Genomic DNA, 17,640 nt, shown 5'->3' with positions numbered 1-17,640 from the left:
GATAAAATTTTAATCATTCAAATCTTATTCATTATTGAAAATGTATTCCACAATGGCTCAAATTGTTATATTGTTATATTAATTTGTCATATTTATATTATATTATATTATTTTGACATATACATAAATTATTATATATATATATATTTTATATATGTATATTATATATGTATATATTATATATGTATATTATATATATTATATATATATGAAAATTTCATTTTTTTATACTTTCTAGTAAAAATTAAAGATTAAAAAAAATTTCTTTTAAAATAAAAATTACTCGAAACTGATTAAAATTGATTAAAATTAAAATAAAATGCGATAAACAATCTTTATTATATCTTTATTTTCTTTTTTTCCTATACATTCACATATTGTTTCCTATACATTCACATTTTACAAAGCTGAAATAAATGAAAAAATAGAACATATATATTTTATCGTAACTTTGAAAGAAGAAAAAGATATATTTAATAATTTTAATCTTAAATTTTGAATGATCACAATTCACAGATCATTATTATATGTACACATTCATATTTCATAAATAAAAATTTTTTCTTATAAAAGTAATTGTATTATATTACATTTAATAAGTTTGTGCTTTCTTTATCTCTTGTGAGATAATTGAAAGATGATAAAAATTAAAAAAATTGAATGTTGATTTCATCGAAACTTATGAACTTTTTTATTTTATTAGAATTTTATCATATTTATTATATTAATTATTTTATATTCATTTTCTCTGATTATCGATTAAAAACCATCGAGTATCAAAATTATGAAAATGAATATTTCTAACATTTTAATGTAACACCATTTTTATTAAAAATCACATGAAATATATTATATTTAGTTTTGTATAATCTTTTTTAAACATAACATACAAATAACATAAATATTACAAATTAATTAATAAAATCAATTATTCTTTACAAATTTGAATTATTATTAATTTTGAATCATTAAATTCATGAAAAAGATTCAAAAGTTTGAAACATAGGTTTATTAAAATATGAAAAATCAAAAATGTTAAAATTATATGATTATTTTCTAATAATAAAAAAAATTTATTTTTTAAAATAGAATTTTAGAATATTTTTTTTAAAATTAATTTTTGAGTTATCGCAATATGAAATTTTAATTTTCTATCTTTGCATATATATATATATATAATTTTTTATTTTTTCAATTTCATTTTTATTATCAATTATAATTTTTTAGTTATTCATTATAAATTACATTATTAATTATTTTAAAATGAATATATAAAATGATATTTACAATATGAATATGTTCAAATTAATAAATCTTTGTTGATTTATAAGTCAAATAAATCAAAGAAATGAAATTAAAAACATTCATAAATTTGAAAAAGAAAGTACATAAAAAAAGATAAAAATCCAATAAAGTAAACAATTCTCAATGATGTATATTTTGTGAATAAAAGATAAAATTCTTAATTATGGGCACGTACTCAATTACTGTCAGTCTATTATTTATGCATCATTTATAATATATATATATATATATATATATATGTATGTAAAATGTAAAATTTATGTTAAAAAATTATGTTGAAAAAAAATTAATCAAAGTTATATTAGAAAAAATTAAATCTAAATTAAATAAAATCTATTTATTTAATAAAAAAATAAAAAAAAATTTTTTTTAATTTTTATGAATTGTTTAAATTTAAAAATATGAAATAAAAAGTGAAAACAAAAAACAACTCTGAAAAGAAATTTTTATTTTATAATTTAAACTATATATAATATAATGAAAATTACCTGATAAATATTTATTGTAAATGTATATTAGTTAAATTTAAATAAAAAATATTATTTAATTAATTTTATTAATATTTATGTTTAATTTTGGGGTGAAAATAATAGCTTGAAACATCGCATATTCATATGCTAGTTCTATAACAGAATTTTAAAATCAAAAATATGAGTAATTAAAAAACCATCATATATGTTTATAAAGCTAAACAATTTCATCTTAAAATAAAATCTAATATCTAAAATTCATAAGTAAATTTCATCAAAACATTTTTTATAAGTATTTTTATTATAAAATTAAGTACTATCATACATATCATATCATAAAAATAAATATTAAATTTATTTTTATTCAATATATTTTGAAACGAATAACTAATGAATAATTTAAAATGAATTCAAAAATAATATTTTTCTTTAATAAAAAAAATATTTTTTGTAATTTAAAAATATTTATATAATTGTGAACAAATTAACAATATTTAAATAATCATTTAATGATCATTGAAATGTCAGTGAATATATCCACTATATTTCGAAAAATATGAATAATAGATCCAAAATATTTCTTAAAAATTTAAATCAATCTCAAAACCAATTCCCTTTCCAAAAGAAAAATATTTTAAATATTAAATAGTAATAAATAAAAAAAACTATATTTTCATTAAATTAATAATTTAAAAATATAATTTAAAAATATGTTATAGTTATCTCTCAAATTGACAGTAATTGAGGATTTTATCCCATCCGAAGAACAATAATTCTGCTTCGATGCCAGCATCGAGATCAACAGAAAGAGAGGAGCAGCAACGAGAGGGAGAGAAAAAAACGAATGAATGATGTGAGAAAGGGAGGAAAGAATCTGTCGGTGTCACTAGGTCGCGAAGAAATGGGGCTGCACATGCGCGGTTCATTTTGCGCCAACCTCTGGACCGCCTCGGGACTCGAGGAATACCAAGTACCTAGAGATACAGGGACTGTTATCGGCGCAAAGAGAAGCGAAAGATAAATAGGTGAACGGATAGAGGGAAGCCGGTTAGGATAGGACAGAACAGTACAAGTGTGAAACACTGATACGATAGATATGTATAGACAAGGAGAGAGAGTGGAGTGAGAATAACAGCGAGGAAAAACGTGAAAAAATGATTGTGTGAATTCGATAAGAGCTATGATTGGCGAACGAAGAAACGACAAATGAAAAAATATGGACGAATAACAAAAGAATAAAGAAGCAGCGAGTAATTGGAGAAAAAAAAAAATATGAAAAGTTAGTGAAAGTTTAAAAGAAAGGGAAGGTTAGTTGGGACGATAAGAGGGACGTGTATCCAACAGAGAAGCCGAAAGGAGGTTAGTAGAGGGTGATAGCGAGTGATGCGAAAGGGTAGAGGAAGGGGTAAGGAAAGGGGGATAAGTGTGCGGAGGAGGTGAGTGACGCGCAGCATCCGAGACTTCGGTTTGGAGAATATCCTCGACGAGCATCGTGTCGACAGTGCTCATGAACGAATCTGTCCGTACGGTGGTGAAAAAAGTGTGAAAAAAAGCCCTTTTAGGAGCCAGATCAGTGCCGGGAAGGAGAGGCATTGACTCCTGGTTCAAGACAAGATCTCCTTGACAATGTCTGCGGATCCTGTCGACAACTTTTCCGCCAATGTGGTTCCATCTTTTCAATGCAACGTGTACACCATTCTTTAAAACGATCGTTCTTATTCTTCGGAGAATATTCTTCTTCGATTTTTATGTATCAATTTTTGGGAATATTATGTTAGATGTTATTCTATAACGTAGAAGGAAAAATGATAGTGAAATAATGAATTGATATATTTGTAATTCGTTTAACGTGAAAAATATAGAAGTACAATTTGTTATATTTATTTATATGTAAAATTAATTTTCATTGATAATGTTATTAAAATCATTTGAATTATTATTTTAACAAAAATTAAATGATATGAATGGATATTAAAATATGTTTCACTCTCATTTTCATAACGAAGAATTTTCTCTGAATTTTAATGTGTAAACTATATTTTAGTAAGTTTTGATATTTCAAGATGTATAAGTTATTGATACAATTATTATTATTTTAAGGGGGGAATAAAATTTATTGTAAAATAAAAGCTTTTTCTATTTAATTATTTTTTTTATTCAATCAAATATTATTTCAATATTTATGTATATATTAATAAATAATTTCGTAATATATTTTTACACATAAAATATACAGAACAAAGCATTAAAGGAGAAAATCAGAATGATTCTAATTGCAGTTTTTGGCAACTCGATATCGAGATGCAAACATCTATCGAGATGACGTCCTCTTTTATCTGCTGACATAATTTTGAAGAATGCATCACAGGATGTGGTTGCAGCAGATCTTTATCCTGCTGCAGATGATTCATCTAATTGCTTGGTAATAATTGTTCATTTTATCAATATAATAAAATCAATATAATAAAATTAAAATAAATTTATACACGATAATTTCTTTTCTGAATTTCAATACATTTTACATATTTTTATTATTGATTTTCTATAAAATCTTTTATAAAATTATAACTCGATGAAAACATATAACTCTAATTTTAAATTTTATATATATATATATTGTATAATTTAATATGTATTGAATTAATAAATTATGCAAATTTTAAAACTTATTACAAAAAGTTAATATAATAAAATAGCAATTTTATATTTAATTTAATAATTTTTAGTATTACATATATTACATATAATCAACTTCATATTCTTTAATATAAAATTATAAACATATTTTAAAATTAAGAAAATAATTAAGCATTCATACATAAAAAAATATTACCTTAAAAAAGATTACACAAGTTATAATTATATTTATTTTATTATATATATTTTATTATATTATTTTATTATATATATTTTTTATATATTTATTATATTTATATATTATTTTCTTTTTTTTTATTACTATATATCCGTACAATATATAAAATTTTAGGGCCAGTCTTGAAAACACAGGAATATCTGATAGATTGGAAAATGTGACGCAAACAATATCACGAATCCTTGATGGTTACGATATTCGATTAAGGCCAAATTTCGGCGGTAAGTTTTAATTTCTTTTATTTAAAATTTTCAAAAATAGTATTTATGTTATTTCAGTAATATTCAAAAATCATTAGTAAATCAAATAATTATTATTATTATTATATATATTTCAAAATTATCACTTATTTGAATTTTAGTCAACAATAGAATTAAAAATATGTACATCTTGAATTTTATTACGAAAAAATTATACATTTTTATTTTTATATTTTTAATATATTACAATAATTTTAAAGTTTCTATAATATAAAAAAATTATCAAAATTTTAGCAATATTTACACGAATTTATTAAAATCAAAAATGAATCTAATATTTTAAAATTTAAAATAAGTTTTTAAAATAAATTGCATTAATTGTGAAAATAAATATCAAATACTGATATTTTTTACTGTCAAAAATTAAAATCACATTTTGATTGTGAATTAAAAAAAAAAAATTAATTAATTATTAATAAAAAAAAAGTAAAATATATTCTATATTATATTTAATAATTTCTTATACTAATAATAATATAAATAATAAATATTCTTATAATAGATATTATTATAATAGATACACATAATTCAAATTCATTGATCAAACTTTAAATACTAATAATTTCTAAGTTGATAATTTTTAAATAATAATTAATAATTTCATAATAATTTGATTATCTATATATGATGATCTTAATGATGATCTTAATGATTATCTATATATATGATATAATTAAAAGAAGACATAAGAATTTATATTTCAATTTAAATAATTTTGATTAAGAATAATTATTATTGATAACATTATTTTTGATTAAATGATTAAAAAATAATTTATGAAAAATGAAAATAGTTTTTATTTGTTAAATTATTAATTATTATTATTATTAAAGTAATTATTAAATTATATATAAATTACAATATAGTAATATATAAATAGTAATATATAAAATATAAATTATAATATAGCTATATATATATATATATATATATATATATATATATATATATATATAGCTATATACATATAAATGTCACGATATAAAAAATTCTTGACGTATAATTATATTAAAAATTGATGTTTAAATATTCAAAAAATAAAGAAAGAAATAAATTTTTATATTGTAAAAATGTAAAAATGTTTCAATTCTTTATCTAAATCGAAGATAAAAAATCATTATAAAAACAATTTTTTATAAATATTTATTTAATTCAATATTTCTTCTTATAAATTTATATTAATTTAACATATTAAAAAATATTTCTTATTAACAACTTATTAAAATTTTTTATTATTTTTTATTATATTATATAATTTTATCATTTTTTTTAACTTTTATGTTTTACGTTATGTTTTATTTTTTCATCAATTTTAAAGGAAAGCTCAAATCTTTGAAAAAAATTTGTTTTTAACATAAATTTATTATTAACATAATATAAATATACTTATTCGAAATGAATTTTCAATTTATAAATTGTACCAATATCGAAAGTTTTTTTAAATAACTATATTTTATTTAATACAAAATAAGTAGTATATTTTATTTAATACAAAATAAATAATATATTTAGCAATTTTAATTTCTTTGTATTCAAGAATAAAATATTCTCATAAAATTATTTTTATTTTGTACATGCAAATATGAAAATATGTTATGTGAACAATAATAAATCATTAGATACTTTGGTCGAATGGATAATTCATTAACAAGATAAATATATGTATATAATGTATATAATGTATATAATGTATAATGTATATAAAACATATATATATATGCAAGATTTATAAATTTATAAATTAAATAAAATAATCTCTTTCAAAAAGAAATTCTCGGAATATAATTTTATTAATTATATATTACATTATATTTCAGAATAATTTATGAAATTTACTTTTTTCTTTTCTTTTATTTTATATTAATAATTTAAGATGAATTATTGTTAACGAAAATGTTATTTAATTGATGAACTAAAATTGATGTTGAAAAATTTATTGAGCAAATTACAAATTTTTTATAGGTCACTGATTATGCTGAAATTTAAATTAATCCACTTAACAAGAAACTAATAAGTAATTTCTTTAATCCTCATATTACTTAACTTGAAAACAATATGAAAATAAATTATATATACTGATCATTTTTTAAATTTTTTATTTATTTATTTATTTATTTATTTTTTTTTTTTTTTTGATAATATTTTATTGATATTTTTTCACAGTTGTTTCATTTCCAGGAGAACCCCTGTTAGTCGGGATGGATCTTACTATCGCGAGCTTCGATGCAATCTCGGAAGTAAACATGGTAAATCCATTTTATTGATTAATAATATTAAATATATAAAATATATTATATAAAATATTACTAACATTATAATTTCTAATATATTCTTATAATTTTTTTTAAATATTCTTATTTATTTAACACTATTTTGTATTTATTTTGTCAAACTAAATATAATAAAAGTAAATATAATAAAAATATTGATAGATCTTAAAGAAAAAAACAATATATAAAAAATATAAGATTTAATTAGTTTCATCTTTTTTAAAATATAATAATAAAAAATTTAATTCGAAATAAAATAAAATATAATATATATAAAAAAAATAAATTAAAATAAAACAATTTATTTATGTTTAACTCACAAAAGTAAAGCAAAATTTTCAAAAGTTAAATAAATCATTTCTATTTTTTTTTACAAATCGATTATTTTTGCAAAATCAATTTGTTATTTTCAATAAGCAACAAATTTTGTTTATTATTATTTAATAAGGAAAAATGATTTGATTCTTTTTCCTCAAATAAGGAAAAGATTTCAGCTATAAAAAATTCTAATATAATAGAAATCTCTTTGTTATTTTATTAATTAGAATCATTCAGATAAGAAAATTTTCAAATAAAATTTTCTTAGAATAATTATTTTATATTTAGCAAAACAATTTTTTTATTTACAATAAAAATGAAATATAAAGTGATATAAAGAATTATGTTATAAATTTGAAGATCACATACTTTTTTAACTGTCAAAAATTATACGAATTTTTTATATATAAATAAGTTTCCATTTTATTTTTCTATTTTTTAAAATCATTACAGATTTATAATACAGATTTCCAAATATTATATAGTTTTGTTAATTTTGTTGCATTTTTATTATTTTTTAACTTTTTAAATATTTACGATTTCATTTCAATAATAAATATATATTTGTGTTTTTACATTATTATATATATTATATAAACATGTTTTAATTTTAAATTTTTTTATTTTAAATTAATTTTAAATTAAATTTTATTTCCACTATACTATGGGAAAAATTTTCTATTTATATTATTATACAATTTGAATAACAGAATAATAAAAAATCAAATGTTAAAATATTTAGATAATAGAAATTCTGCTGTATTTCAAGCTCGAGAGCCGCCTTAAATTTATGGACTTTGATACATTCAACATCCATTAATTCCATGAATTAAAAAAAATTTTATAAAATTAATTTTATTTATTTATAATGAAATATATTTTTATTTACTAAATTGAATTAGGATAGACACTTTATTATTTTTTATTACAGGATTATACAATAACAATGTATTTAAATCAATATTGGAAAGACGAAAGATTGGCATTTTCTCAAGAAGAAGAAGTTCTTACTCTTAGTGGAGATTTTGCGGAAAAGATTTGGGTTCCAGATACTTTTTTTGCCAATGACAAAAATAGGTATGTCAAAATAATTTTTTAAGATCTATATTTTTCGTTAAACGAAAAAAAAAATCATGAATAAATCAACAATAAATCAATCTTTTATAAAAAAAGAATTTTAATAGTTTTCACAAACCTTTCTCATATTGTTAAAATGATTGAAACTTAGAAGTTTTTAATTTTAGAAGATTTTTGCAATTTTAATGAAAATAGTAAAAAAATTAATTAATTAATTAATTAAATTAATTTTGAAAAAAATAATCTAGAGAATTTTTTTATAATATCACAATATATAAATTGGTGATTAATACATTGAATGTTATTAGTCTTATTATTAAAACTTTATATTAAATATTATTAAAACTTAAGATTAAAATTCTTGTGTATCGACAAATAACTATAATGAAATTCAGCACACTTAAAATAAATAAAAATTATCTTTTTATTAATTTATTAAAAAAGATTAGATATTAAAGGAAATATTAAAGAAATGATATATAATTCTTATATATATAATTATATAAGATATATATATAATTATTTATTATATATATATATATAATTATTAGATGTAAGAAACATGTAAGGATAAATATAAATGTTATTAAAAAAAATTTTTGAATAGTAATTTTTTTTTAATAAATATAATTTTACTTTTATATAATTTTAAACTTTTAAAATATTTTTAGTGTTAAATGATGGATTTTTCAAAATTTTTTGCATAAATAAATATATATAAATTAAACAAAACATTTCTACAATTTGAAGAATATTTTTATGAAAAAATAATGAACAAATTCTTAAAATAGTTTTAAATTATAATATATTAAAAAGTGTAATACAATTATATATATTGTAATTGAAAAAAAATTACAAATATAATATTATAATAATATTGAACCTTAGAAAAATATTTTTGAAATTTCTTATTTATTTAAAAATTTATTCGAAATTATTTATAAATTAATTATATAAAGTTTTATCTAATAGAATATATATTTATATTATATTATATTAAAAATTTGTATATCTTTCATAATCAAATTTTGGAATTCTATATAAAAATGTGGAATTCTAAGATTTCCATGAATTTTTATAAATTTTTAGTCTTTTATTCTAAAAATATATATATAAAAATATATAAAATTATAACATAATTTTAATTTAAAATAAAAAATATTAAACATAAAATTTTTAAAACTATACTGAAATTTATATATCGAACAATTCTATTGATAAATGTATTTTTCAACATTACAAATGTATCTTTCAATATTTCAATCTGGGTAACATTTAACATAAAAAAATTATCACAAAATATATATCCATTTATAGAATACTTTAACAGGACAAAAAGAATAAATAATAAAGATTTCTTTTCCTTCCAAGATTTTCACATGTGATATATTTTCTTAAAATAGTATATTCAAATCACCAATTTTTATATTCTGAATTTATTATTGAATATCTTTCTGAAATTTTTTATAATCCGATAATAAATTAGAATAAGTGAAGAATAGAATAAGGAAATGTTTTCGATTTGTTTGCAGTTTCTTACACGATGTGACCGAGCGTAATAAACTCGTTCGGTTGTCCGGAGACGGATCTGTCACTTATGGCATGAGATTCACGACGACCCTGGCCTGCATGATGGATCTGCACTACTATCCGCTCGATTCGCAGAACTGCACCGTAGAAATCGAGAGCTGTACGATCAATCTTACTTATCGTACCTCTTTTTCCCCTTCTATCGATCCCCTTCGCTTTTCTCTTCTCCAAATACTCTTCACCTGCGACGTCTATCAGAGTGATAGGCGGTATTTTAGAAATATTTTTTTTTTTTGCATATAAAGATAAAATTATTTTTCTAATAAAATGAAAAAAAATTTGCTTTTATAAATATTTTTGTATATAGAAAATAATTTTTGGAAATGTCGCAGGAAAACTTTAAACTTTTGATTTTTTTGTTTTTTCTCAAGCATGCTTTTTTTGAATTCTTTTTTATATTCATTATATTATTTCTTTTTTATGTTGTTAATTAACATTATTTTTTTAATGTAATAAAAAATATTATTTGTTGAAAATTACATTAATGAATAAAATTTACTAATTTTAATGAAAATAATTTTTAATTATTTTAAGACATTTCAAATTCAGATTTTAATAGAATAAAAGATAATTTTTATTTTTTATTAAAAATCAAATGAATAAAAAATAATTTTTTTTTATATCTTATCTATTTTGTCTTAAAATTTCTTTAAAAATTATGATAATAAATATATTCTATCATTGTTATTTGCTTATTATTCTATACAAGAAAAAATAAGAATAAGTTCAAGATTTATTAAGATAGATAAAAAATGCTTAATCAATGTAGATTTTAAAATCAATAATTTTAATTCAATGCATTTAGATTATGAAAAAATATATGTTATATAAAACATATCATATACAATGAAAAAATAAATTAAATATATATATTTATTATTTATATTTATTTATTATATATATATTATTATTTATATTTATTATTTATAAATTTTAATATAGTAATTATTAATCTGATAAATTTAAATGTTGTATCTAAACATATATTTATAGTTTAGATAGATTTCGAAAAATTAAATTCTGAACTCTATGTTAATTAAACGCTTTTTATTTCATTCGATAAAAGTTATAAAAAATAATTTTTTAAACTAAAAAGTCTAGCAATCCAAAAATTAATAGTGAAATTCTAAAATTCATAATTAAAATTTGATTTATTTTTTTAATTCTATTATAAACAATATAATGCAATTCCAATTATTCTTTCGTTATAGTCGTTATAGTCTATTAACATCTTTTCTATGAACAATAAATTTTCTAAAAAATTTAATAGTTAGGATAAATATTTTATATGTAATATAAAAAAAAATCTTTATAAAATTTAAGAATCATTGTTTTATATATATTAAAATCTTGAATTTTACTTTTTAATATTTTCTGGTAAAAAAGTTGAAATAAAAATTTAAACATCTAGAATTAGAAATTTTTTTTTCTTCTTCTGTATTTTCAAAAAATTTTTATAAAATAGAACATAATTTATATTAACGAAGTATCTTGATGAACAAAAATATTTTATAAGTTTAAAATATTTTTTGTTAGACGGATACACGGTGTTAGACGTGGTAATGTATTGGAAAGAGACTCCAGTCCGTGGTGTCGAGGAAGCGGAACTGCCACAATTCACGATAATTGGTTACGAAACGAATGATCGTAAAGAGAAACTGGCAACTGGTATATACCAGAGATTATCATTGAGCTTCAAACTTCAAAGGAACATTGGATATTTCGTTTTCCAGACTTATTTACCTAGTATTTTGATTGTAATGTTAAGTTGGGTCAGTTTTTGGATAAATCATGAAGCAACCAGCGCCAGAGTAGCACTCGGTAAATATATGCAATTATTTTATTACCTATTACATTATTGTAAGTGTTTAATTAGATCTCTTTAATTCGATGCATTCGTATTAATCATGTATATCTATGATTTACATAATTGTGACATTCCATTTAACTAAATAAATACAAAGGGAATAGTATAATAAAAATACGGAACATCTTTGAAGGGAGATTCTATTTTTCACATGAAAACGATAAAAAAAATTCAGAATGTACCAGGATAAAAATTATTTTTATGATTGATTATTATTTATTAAATATAAAAAAATTTATAATTTAAAGTAAGATGATTGTTCAAATATATGGAAATTAGCATGATGTAACATAATTGAAAATCAAAAACATTGATTTGGAAATTTAAATTCAAAGAGTGATAAAAGTATATAAAATATATTAATATATTTTTTTTGATTTGACTATCATCCATTCAAATAGTTTGGCAAATTTCTAAATACATAAAGAAATACATAAAAGCATAGATAATTTCATTACATCGAAATCGTCATCATTTTTGTCAGAGAATTTAAAAAAAGATGGAAAATCATAAAATTAGAAATCGCTAATATTTCACAATATAAATTATATTATTTTTAAACAAATAGTATCTTTATTTCAAAAAGCATTAAATTTTAAACTTAATAATTATTATAATACATATCAATCTATATGGAATTATATATAATATTTATTAATATGAATCACAATTAATAAGACAATATTTAAATTATATATATTTTTGTAAATTTTTTCCTTTGTTTATAATAAATTGTAATAAATTAAGATTGAATAATAAGTGTATGTAATTTATGAATTATTGTATGATTTTTTTCTCTTTGTAGGTATAACAACAGTCCTTACAATGACCACAATTTCAACAGGTGTCCGTAGCTCACTGCCACGTATTAGCTACGTGAAAGCTATCGACATTTACTTAGTAATGTGTTTCGTTTTTGTATTCGCCGCTCTTTTGGAATATGCAGCGGTTAATTATACTTATTGGGGTGCCAGAGCTAAAAAGAAATCGAAAAAGAAAGAATCTGATGATAAAAAAGTGATTTCCTCGAAGTCCGGTAAGATTTTCTTTTATCAAATAGAATAATAATTCGCTTTAATGAATTGAGAATTATCATAAATATATAATATAAAATATCTAAATTAAATGTTGGAAATTTGTAAAAATCTATACTTAAAAAAAAAAATCAAAAAAATATTTTAGCCAATTCAATATCTTTCGTATATGTATATAAGTATTAAGTATGTGTAATAAGTATTTGTTAAAATATTATAATCAAGTAATATACAGATAATTTTTATCTTTTCAACATTCATTTTATAAGAAATAATAACTGAATTATTATTATAAAATATAAATAATCGTTTGCGCTTGCATTTTAAATATAAGATAAATATAACATATAATATATAAAATATAACATAAAAATTCTAATAATTCTAATAATATTCAAATTTTCAATATATAAAATAAAAGTTTTTCATGTATATATATGATAAAAGATATTTCAACTATCCAAAAAGAGCAATATTTTATCTAGGGACAAATCTTTGGAGAAATTTAATAATTCTAAAAAATTTTAATTTTATCTGTTCTCATGAATGATAGTTTCGTTTTTATCATGAGAAATAATCTATTTAACCATCATGTTATGAAAAAAATCATATTTGAATGTTTGTGATGAAAATATTTCGATTTCAATATTTCGATATAAAATATATTGGTTTCATTTAATAGACAATTCTCCAAATATATTCTTTTTCTTGACAGATAAAGATGATAACATGTTTCATTTCATTTCATAAGTAGAAAATGTGTTTTTCTTCGCGGAACAAAACATTATATTTTGAATTATATCAAAAATAAATGTATATTTTTTTTTAAATAATTGAAACAATGCACGTCAATATATATAAAAGATAAAAGAAAGAAAATGTAAGGAAAAAAAATTTTTAGGAAGCAAAGCAAATTCTCCTTTTCCTGGTTCAACGGAAGCGGATATAATAGAGCTTCAAGATCTCAGGATGTCTCCATTACCAAGTATAAGAAACAGATCAGGTCTGGTTAGTGGCAGTTCGACGCCTGGAACCGGAAGAGAACATGATCCGGCCAAGTTTCCCCCTAGCTTTCGAATTTCCAGAGTCGCGGCCTACAATACTTATGGGAGAAACGCTGGTCTCAGATACAGAGGACCTAAACAAAATAAGCCTAAGGTAAAATTCAACAATTTTACTTTTCAATATTTTTTCTTTGTTTCGTAAACAAATTTCATTTGGTTTTATCTCTATATTTCTTTTTTAACAGTTTTTTATTAAAATATTCGTTAAAAATGTAAAACGTTTTTAAAATATAGCATATTAATATAGCAAATTTTATTTGTTATTTAATTATTTATTTATAAAATAAGTAAATTTAATAAAATAATAAAAAAATAAATTTATAAATTATTTTATTGTTTTTTCATAAAATTGTATTGCAATAAGAAGTATTTTTTTATATTATTTAATATATCAAAATTATGCAATATGAATTATTCAATTTTAATTTAGATAATTGTAATGAATAATTCTTATCTCATGAATCGGATGATTTTTTTTAAAAATATACGATTTATTGGCAAAACAATAAAAGATATATGTCCACAAAACTAAAATCATAAAAAAAGTTAATTCAATTTTAAAAATAAAATAGAATTTTCTTTGAAACAATTTTTTTTTTTAACTAAATGAATTTTAAAGTCAACTGTACACATTTAATTAATCATTATTTTAATAGAAATACAAATTATCCGATTATTACACAATATTTATGTAATATATTTAAAAAATTTAAAAAAAAAACTTAAGAAATCTAATCTACATTGAAATTATTATGTAATATTTAATTTAAACTTTCTATTAATAAAAATTAATAGAAAATTTAAGCGTTTAAAGTGATATAAATATGATCAAGAAAAGAAATATTCATTCTTTTTTTTTAATGAAAGAATAAATAAAATAGATTTCATTTTACTTAATACTAAAATAAATAACAAATATTCATTTGATTTAAATGTATTTTAAAAAATGCTTTTACAAATTAAAATAAAAAAAAATTAAGAATAAAAAAATTGCATTTAAGATTTTTTTTTATTCACAATTAAAAATCAGCGAAAATATCCCTGAAGCTCTGCAAACATTTTTACATCATCAAATGTAAGATAATATAATGGAAACTTTAATGATTCTTCATTTTTTTTTTTATAATTTATATTAACTAATTAATAATATATTATATATTATAATATATATAATAATGTTATATTAATAATAATATTAATAATAATATATTATCATTAATAATATATTTATTAACTAATTAATATTAACTATTAACTAAGTTCATCATATGTGTCAAAAATCATTCTGTTTCTAGTTATTCAATTTGTTTTGCAATCTTATGTAAGAAACATTAGAAATTTTTAATCGATTTTATCATCAGTAACTAATCAACAGTAAAAAGTGAAGCTTCAAATATAATATTTTTATTTTTTATTAATATTGTCTTTTTATTTTGTTTGTAGAATTAAATTTTCCAATAATTAATTGGAATATATTTTATGACGTCTAAGATATTTCAAAAAATTGTTTACTGTAATATTTGTAACAAATATGAATTTTAATATTTATTTTTATTATTATTTCTATTTTTATTTTAATATCTATTATTAAATATCTAATTTAAAATAAAAAACTATTTGTTTCGATCAATTTGATTATGTTAAGCAAAAATATAAATAAAAATTAAATTAAAATATATAAAATAAAGATACACTTTTACATATTTTAAAAAAAAATATTATGATTACAGGTACTACATGCAATACGAAGAGGAGCATCTGTATTGCGTGTATCAATGCCTAAAATAAAAGATGTGAATATTATCGACAAATATTCAAGGATTATATTTCCAGTCAGTTTTATGCTGTTCAACGCCATCTATTGGATATTTTATGTCCTCTGAATTTCTAATCATTAGAGCAATCTGCCGAAAGATAAAAAAGGACCAATTGATAATCGAGAATTTACAAGAATTTCAATAAAAAAAAATTTATTTTATTTGAACATGAATTAATCAAATTTCAAGATTATATTTATAGAGAATAAAATTATTCGTCAGAATTTAAATTGAAATTTAAAAAATTGAAATTCTCGATCGAAGGGAGCAGGTATCGAAAGTACTGAATCGAAAGCTGCCAATATTTATCGATGAGAAAATAATTTCAAGATATATCGATTTAATCTTGAAATATAATGATATTTTAAGGGATACGTTCCTATTCGATATTTCATCAAGTCGAATAAATAGTGTGCAATGTGCAAGAATTTATCATATAAAAATTTTTAAAATAGTATCAACATGTATATTCATTAAAAAAGTTTTTTTTATATATCATTTACTAATAAAACAATTAATGATTCATTAAAATCAAATTAAGATTGCAATGAAAATCAATTAAAATCATCTTTCGAAAGTAAACAAATCATTAATTTCCATGATTGTTGTTGATATCGATATATTTAATGATATTTTCAATCAAATTGAAAAAAGTTATTAAAAAACAAAAATCATTGAAAAAGAGATCTTAAATTTTAGGAACATATATCATTAATTAGAATAGTTTTCGACTAAAACTTCTATCATTAAAGTAACTAAAGATAATATCACCGTTATATTTCCATATGAATTATCTTACAAATGGTGTTAAATACATATTGTCATACAGCGTGATATAACATAATGAAGCTAGTTTTCAAAATTTTTACTTTCGATAAAACATATAAAATAAATAATTGCAACAATTATATATCTTTTTATTTAAATATCAACATTTTTTAATTATATTAATGTTATAAGAAAAAATTAATAATTTCTATAATATATATATGTATATATATGTATATATCTACATTATAATGTAATATGTATATATATATCATTTAATTATTATCAATTATTTCACATAAAAAGTAGACACATAAAATTTAATTTAATTTTTTTGTTCTAAAATTTTTTTGTTCTATTTTATTAATTTGAAAAATGAAGTTTTCTATTTTATCGACATTGATTACTAAATTTGATCCCACAAACTATCATATAAATTATTACTTTTTATTCTTTACTTATTCTCTATTTTTTCATAAATAATTAATTATAATATTAATTAATTTATATTAATTAATTTATAAATAAAAAATTCTTCATTTTATAAATTCCCTTATGGTGCATACATTGCATATATATTTTTTAATATAAGACAAGATATATTTCATAATTATAAATGGACAATGAAGAAAAAAAGAACGAAATAAAAAAAGAATTTTCATCATTGTTAGTCCAAAACTTAATAAATTGTTCAAATGTTGATTTAAATAATAAGAAAAACAGAGGAAAAATAATAATCTATCAAGTGTAAGTACGCGTACGTAAGGAAAGAAAAACAATCTTTTTCTAGGAAATATTTTTCTGAAAGATTCAAAATGCGATCCATACAGATTGCGACTATAACGTTAATTATTTTAATATAAATCATATCTGTAATTTTAAAAGCAATTAAATTTAGCTTAACTTAAAAAGTCTATTTGTAGTT

The 17,640-nt window shown here is 19.1% G+C and overlaps 1 protein-coding gene across 7 annotated transcripts; it reads left to right on the top strand.

Moving 5' to 3' along the window:
- The first annotated feature begins 2,700 nt into the window (after positions 1-2,700).
- LCCH3 (ligand-gated chloride channel homolog 3) lies at positions 2,701-16,043 on the top strand. 7 transcript variants are annotated; one of them, XM_026442616.1, is made up of 10 exons: positions 2,701-3,134; positions 4,055-4,197; positions 4,765-4,871; positions 7,074-7,156; positions 8,430-8,575; positions 10,108-10,265; positions 11,702-11,986; positions 12,838-13,068; positions 13,968-14,224; positions 15,861-16,043. In XM_026442616.1, exons 2-10 carry the CDS (start codon positions 4,133-4,135, stop codon positions 16,011-16,013), a joined length of 1,485 nt encoding a protein of 494 aa, XP_026298401.1. In that variant the 5' UTR covers positions 2,701-3,134; positions 4,055-4,132; the 3' UTR covers positions 16,014-16,043.
- Positions 16,044-17,640: the final 1,597 nt, after the last annotated feature.

Source organism: Apis mellifera, linkage group LG9 (genome assembly GCF_003254395.2).
Source record: "Apis mellifera strain DH4 linkage group LG9, Amel_HAv3.1, whole genome shotgun sequence".
NCBI lineage: Eukaryota > Metazoa > Arthropoda > Insecta > Hymenoptera > Apidae > Apis > Apis mellifera.
Note: the sequence above shows the minus strand (reverse complement) of the source record. Positions and strands in the feature narration are given on the sequence as shown.

Coding starts and splice junctions, on each gene's coding strand:
- LCCH3 (XM_026442616.1), top strand. CDS start 4,133: ATGCATCACAGGATGTGGTTGCAGCAGATCTTTATCCTGCTGCAGATG. Junction 11,987..12,837: donor CAGCGCCAGAGTAGCACTCG/GTAAATATATGC, acceptor TTCTCTTTGTAG/GTATAACAACAGTCCTTACA. Junction 14,225..15,860: donor CTAAACAAAATAAGCCTAAG/GTAAAATTCAAC, acceptor TTATGATTACAG/GTACTACATGCAATACGAAG.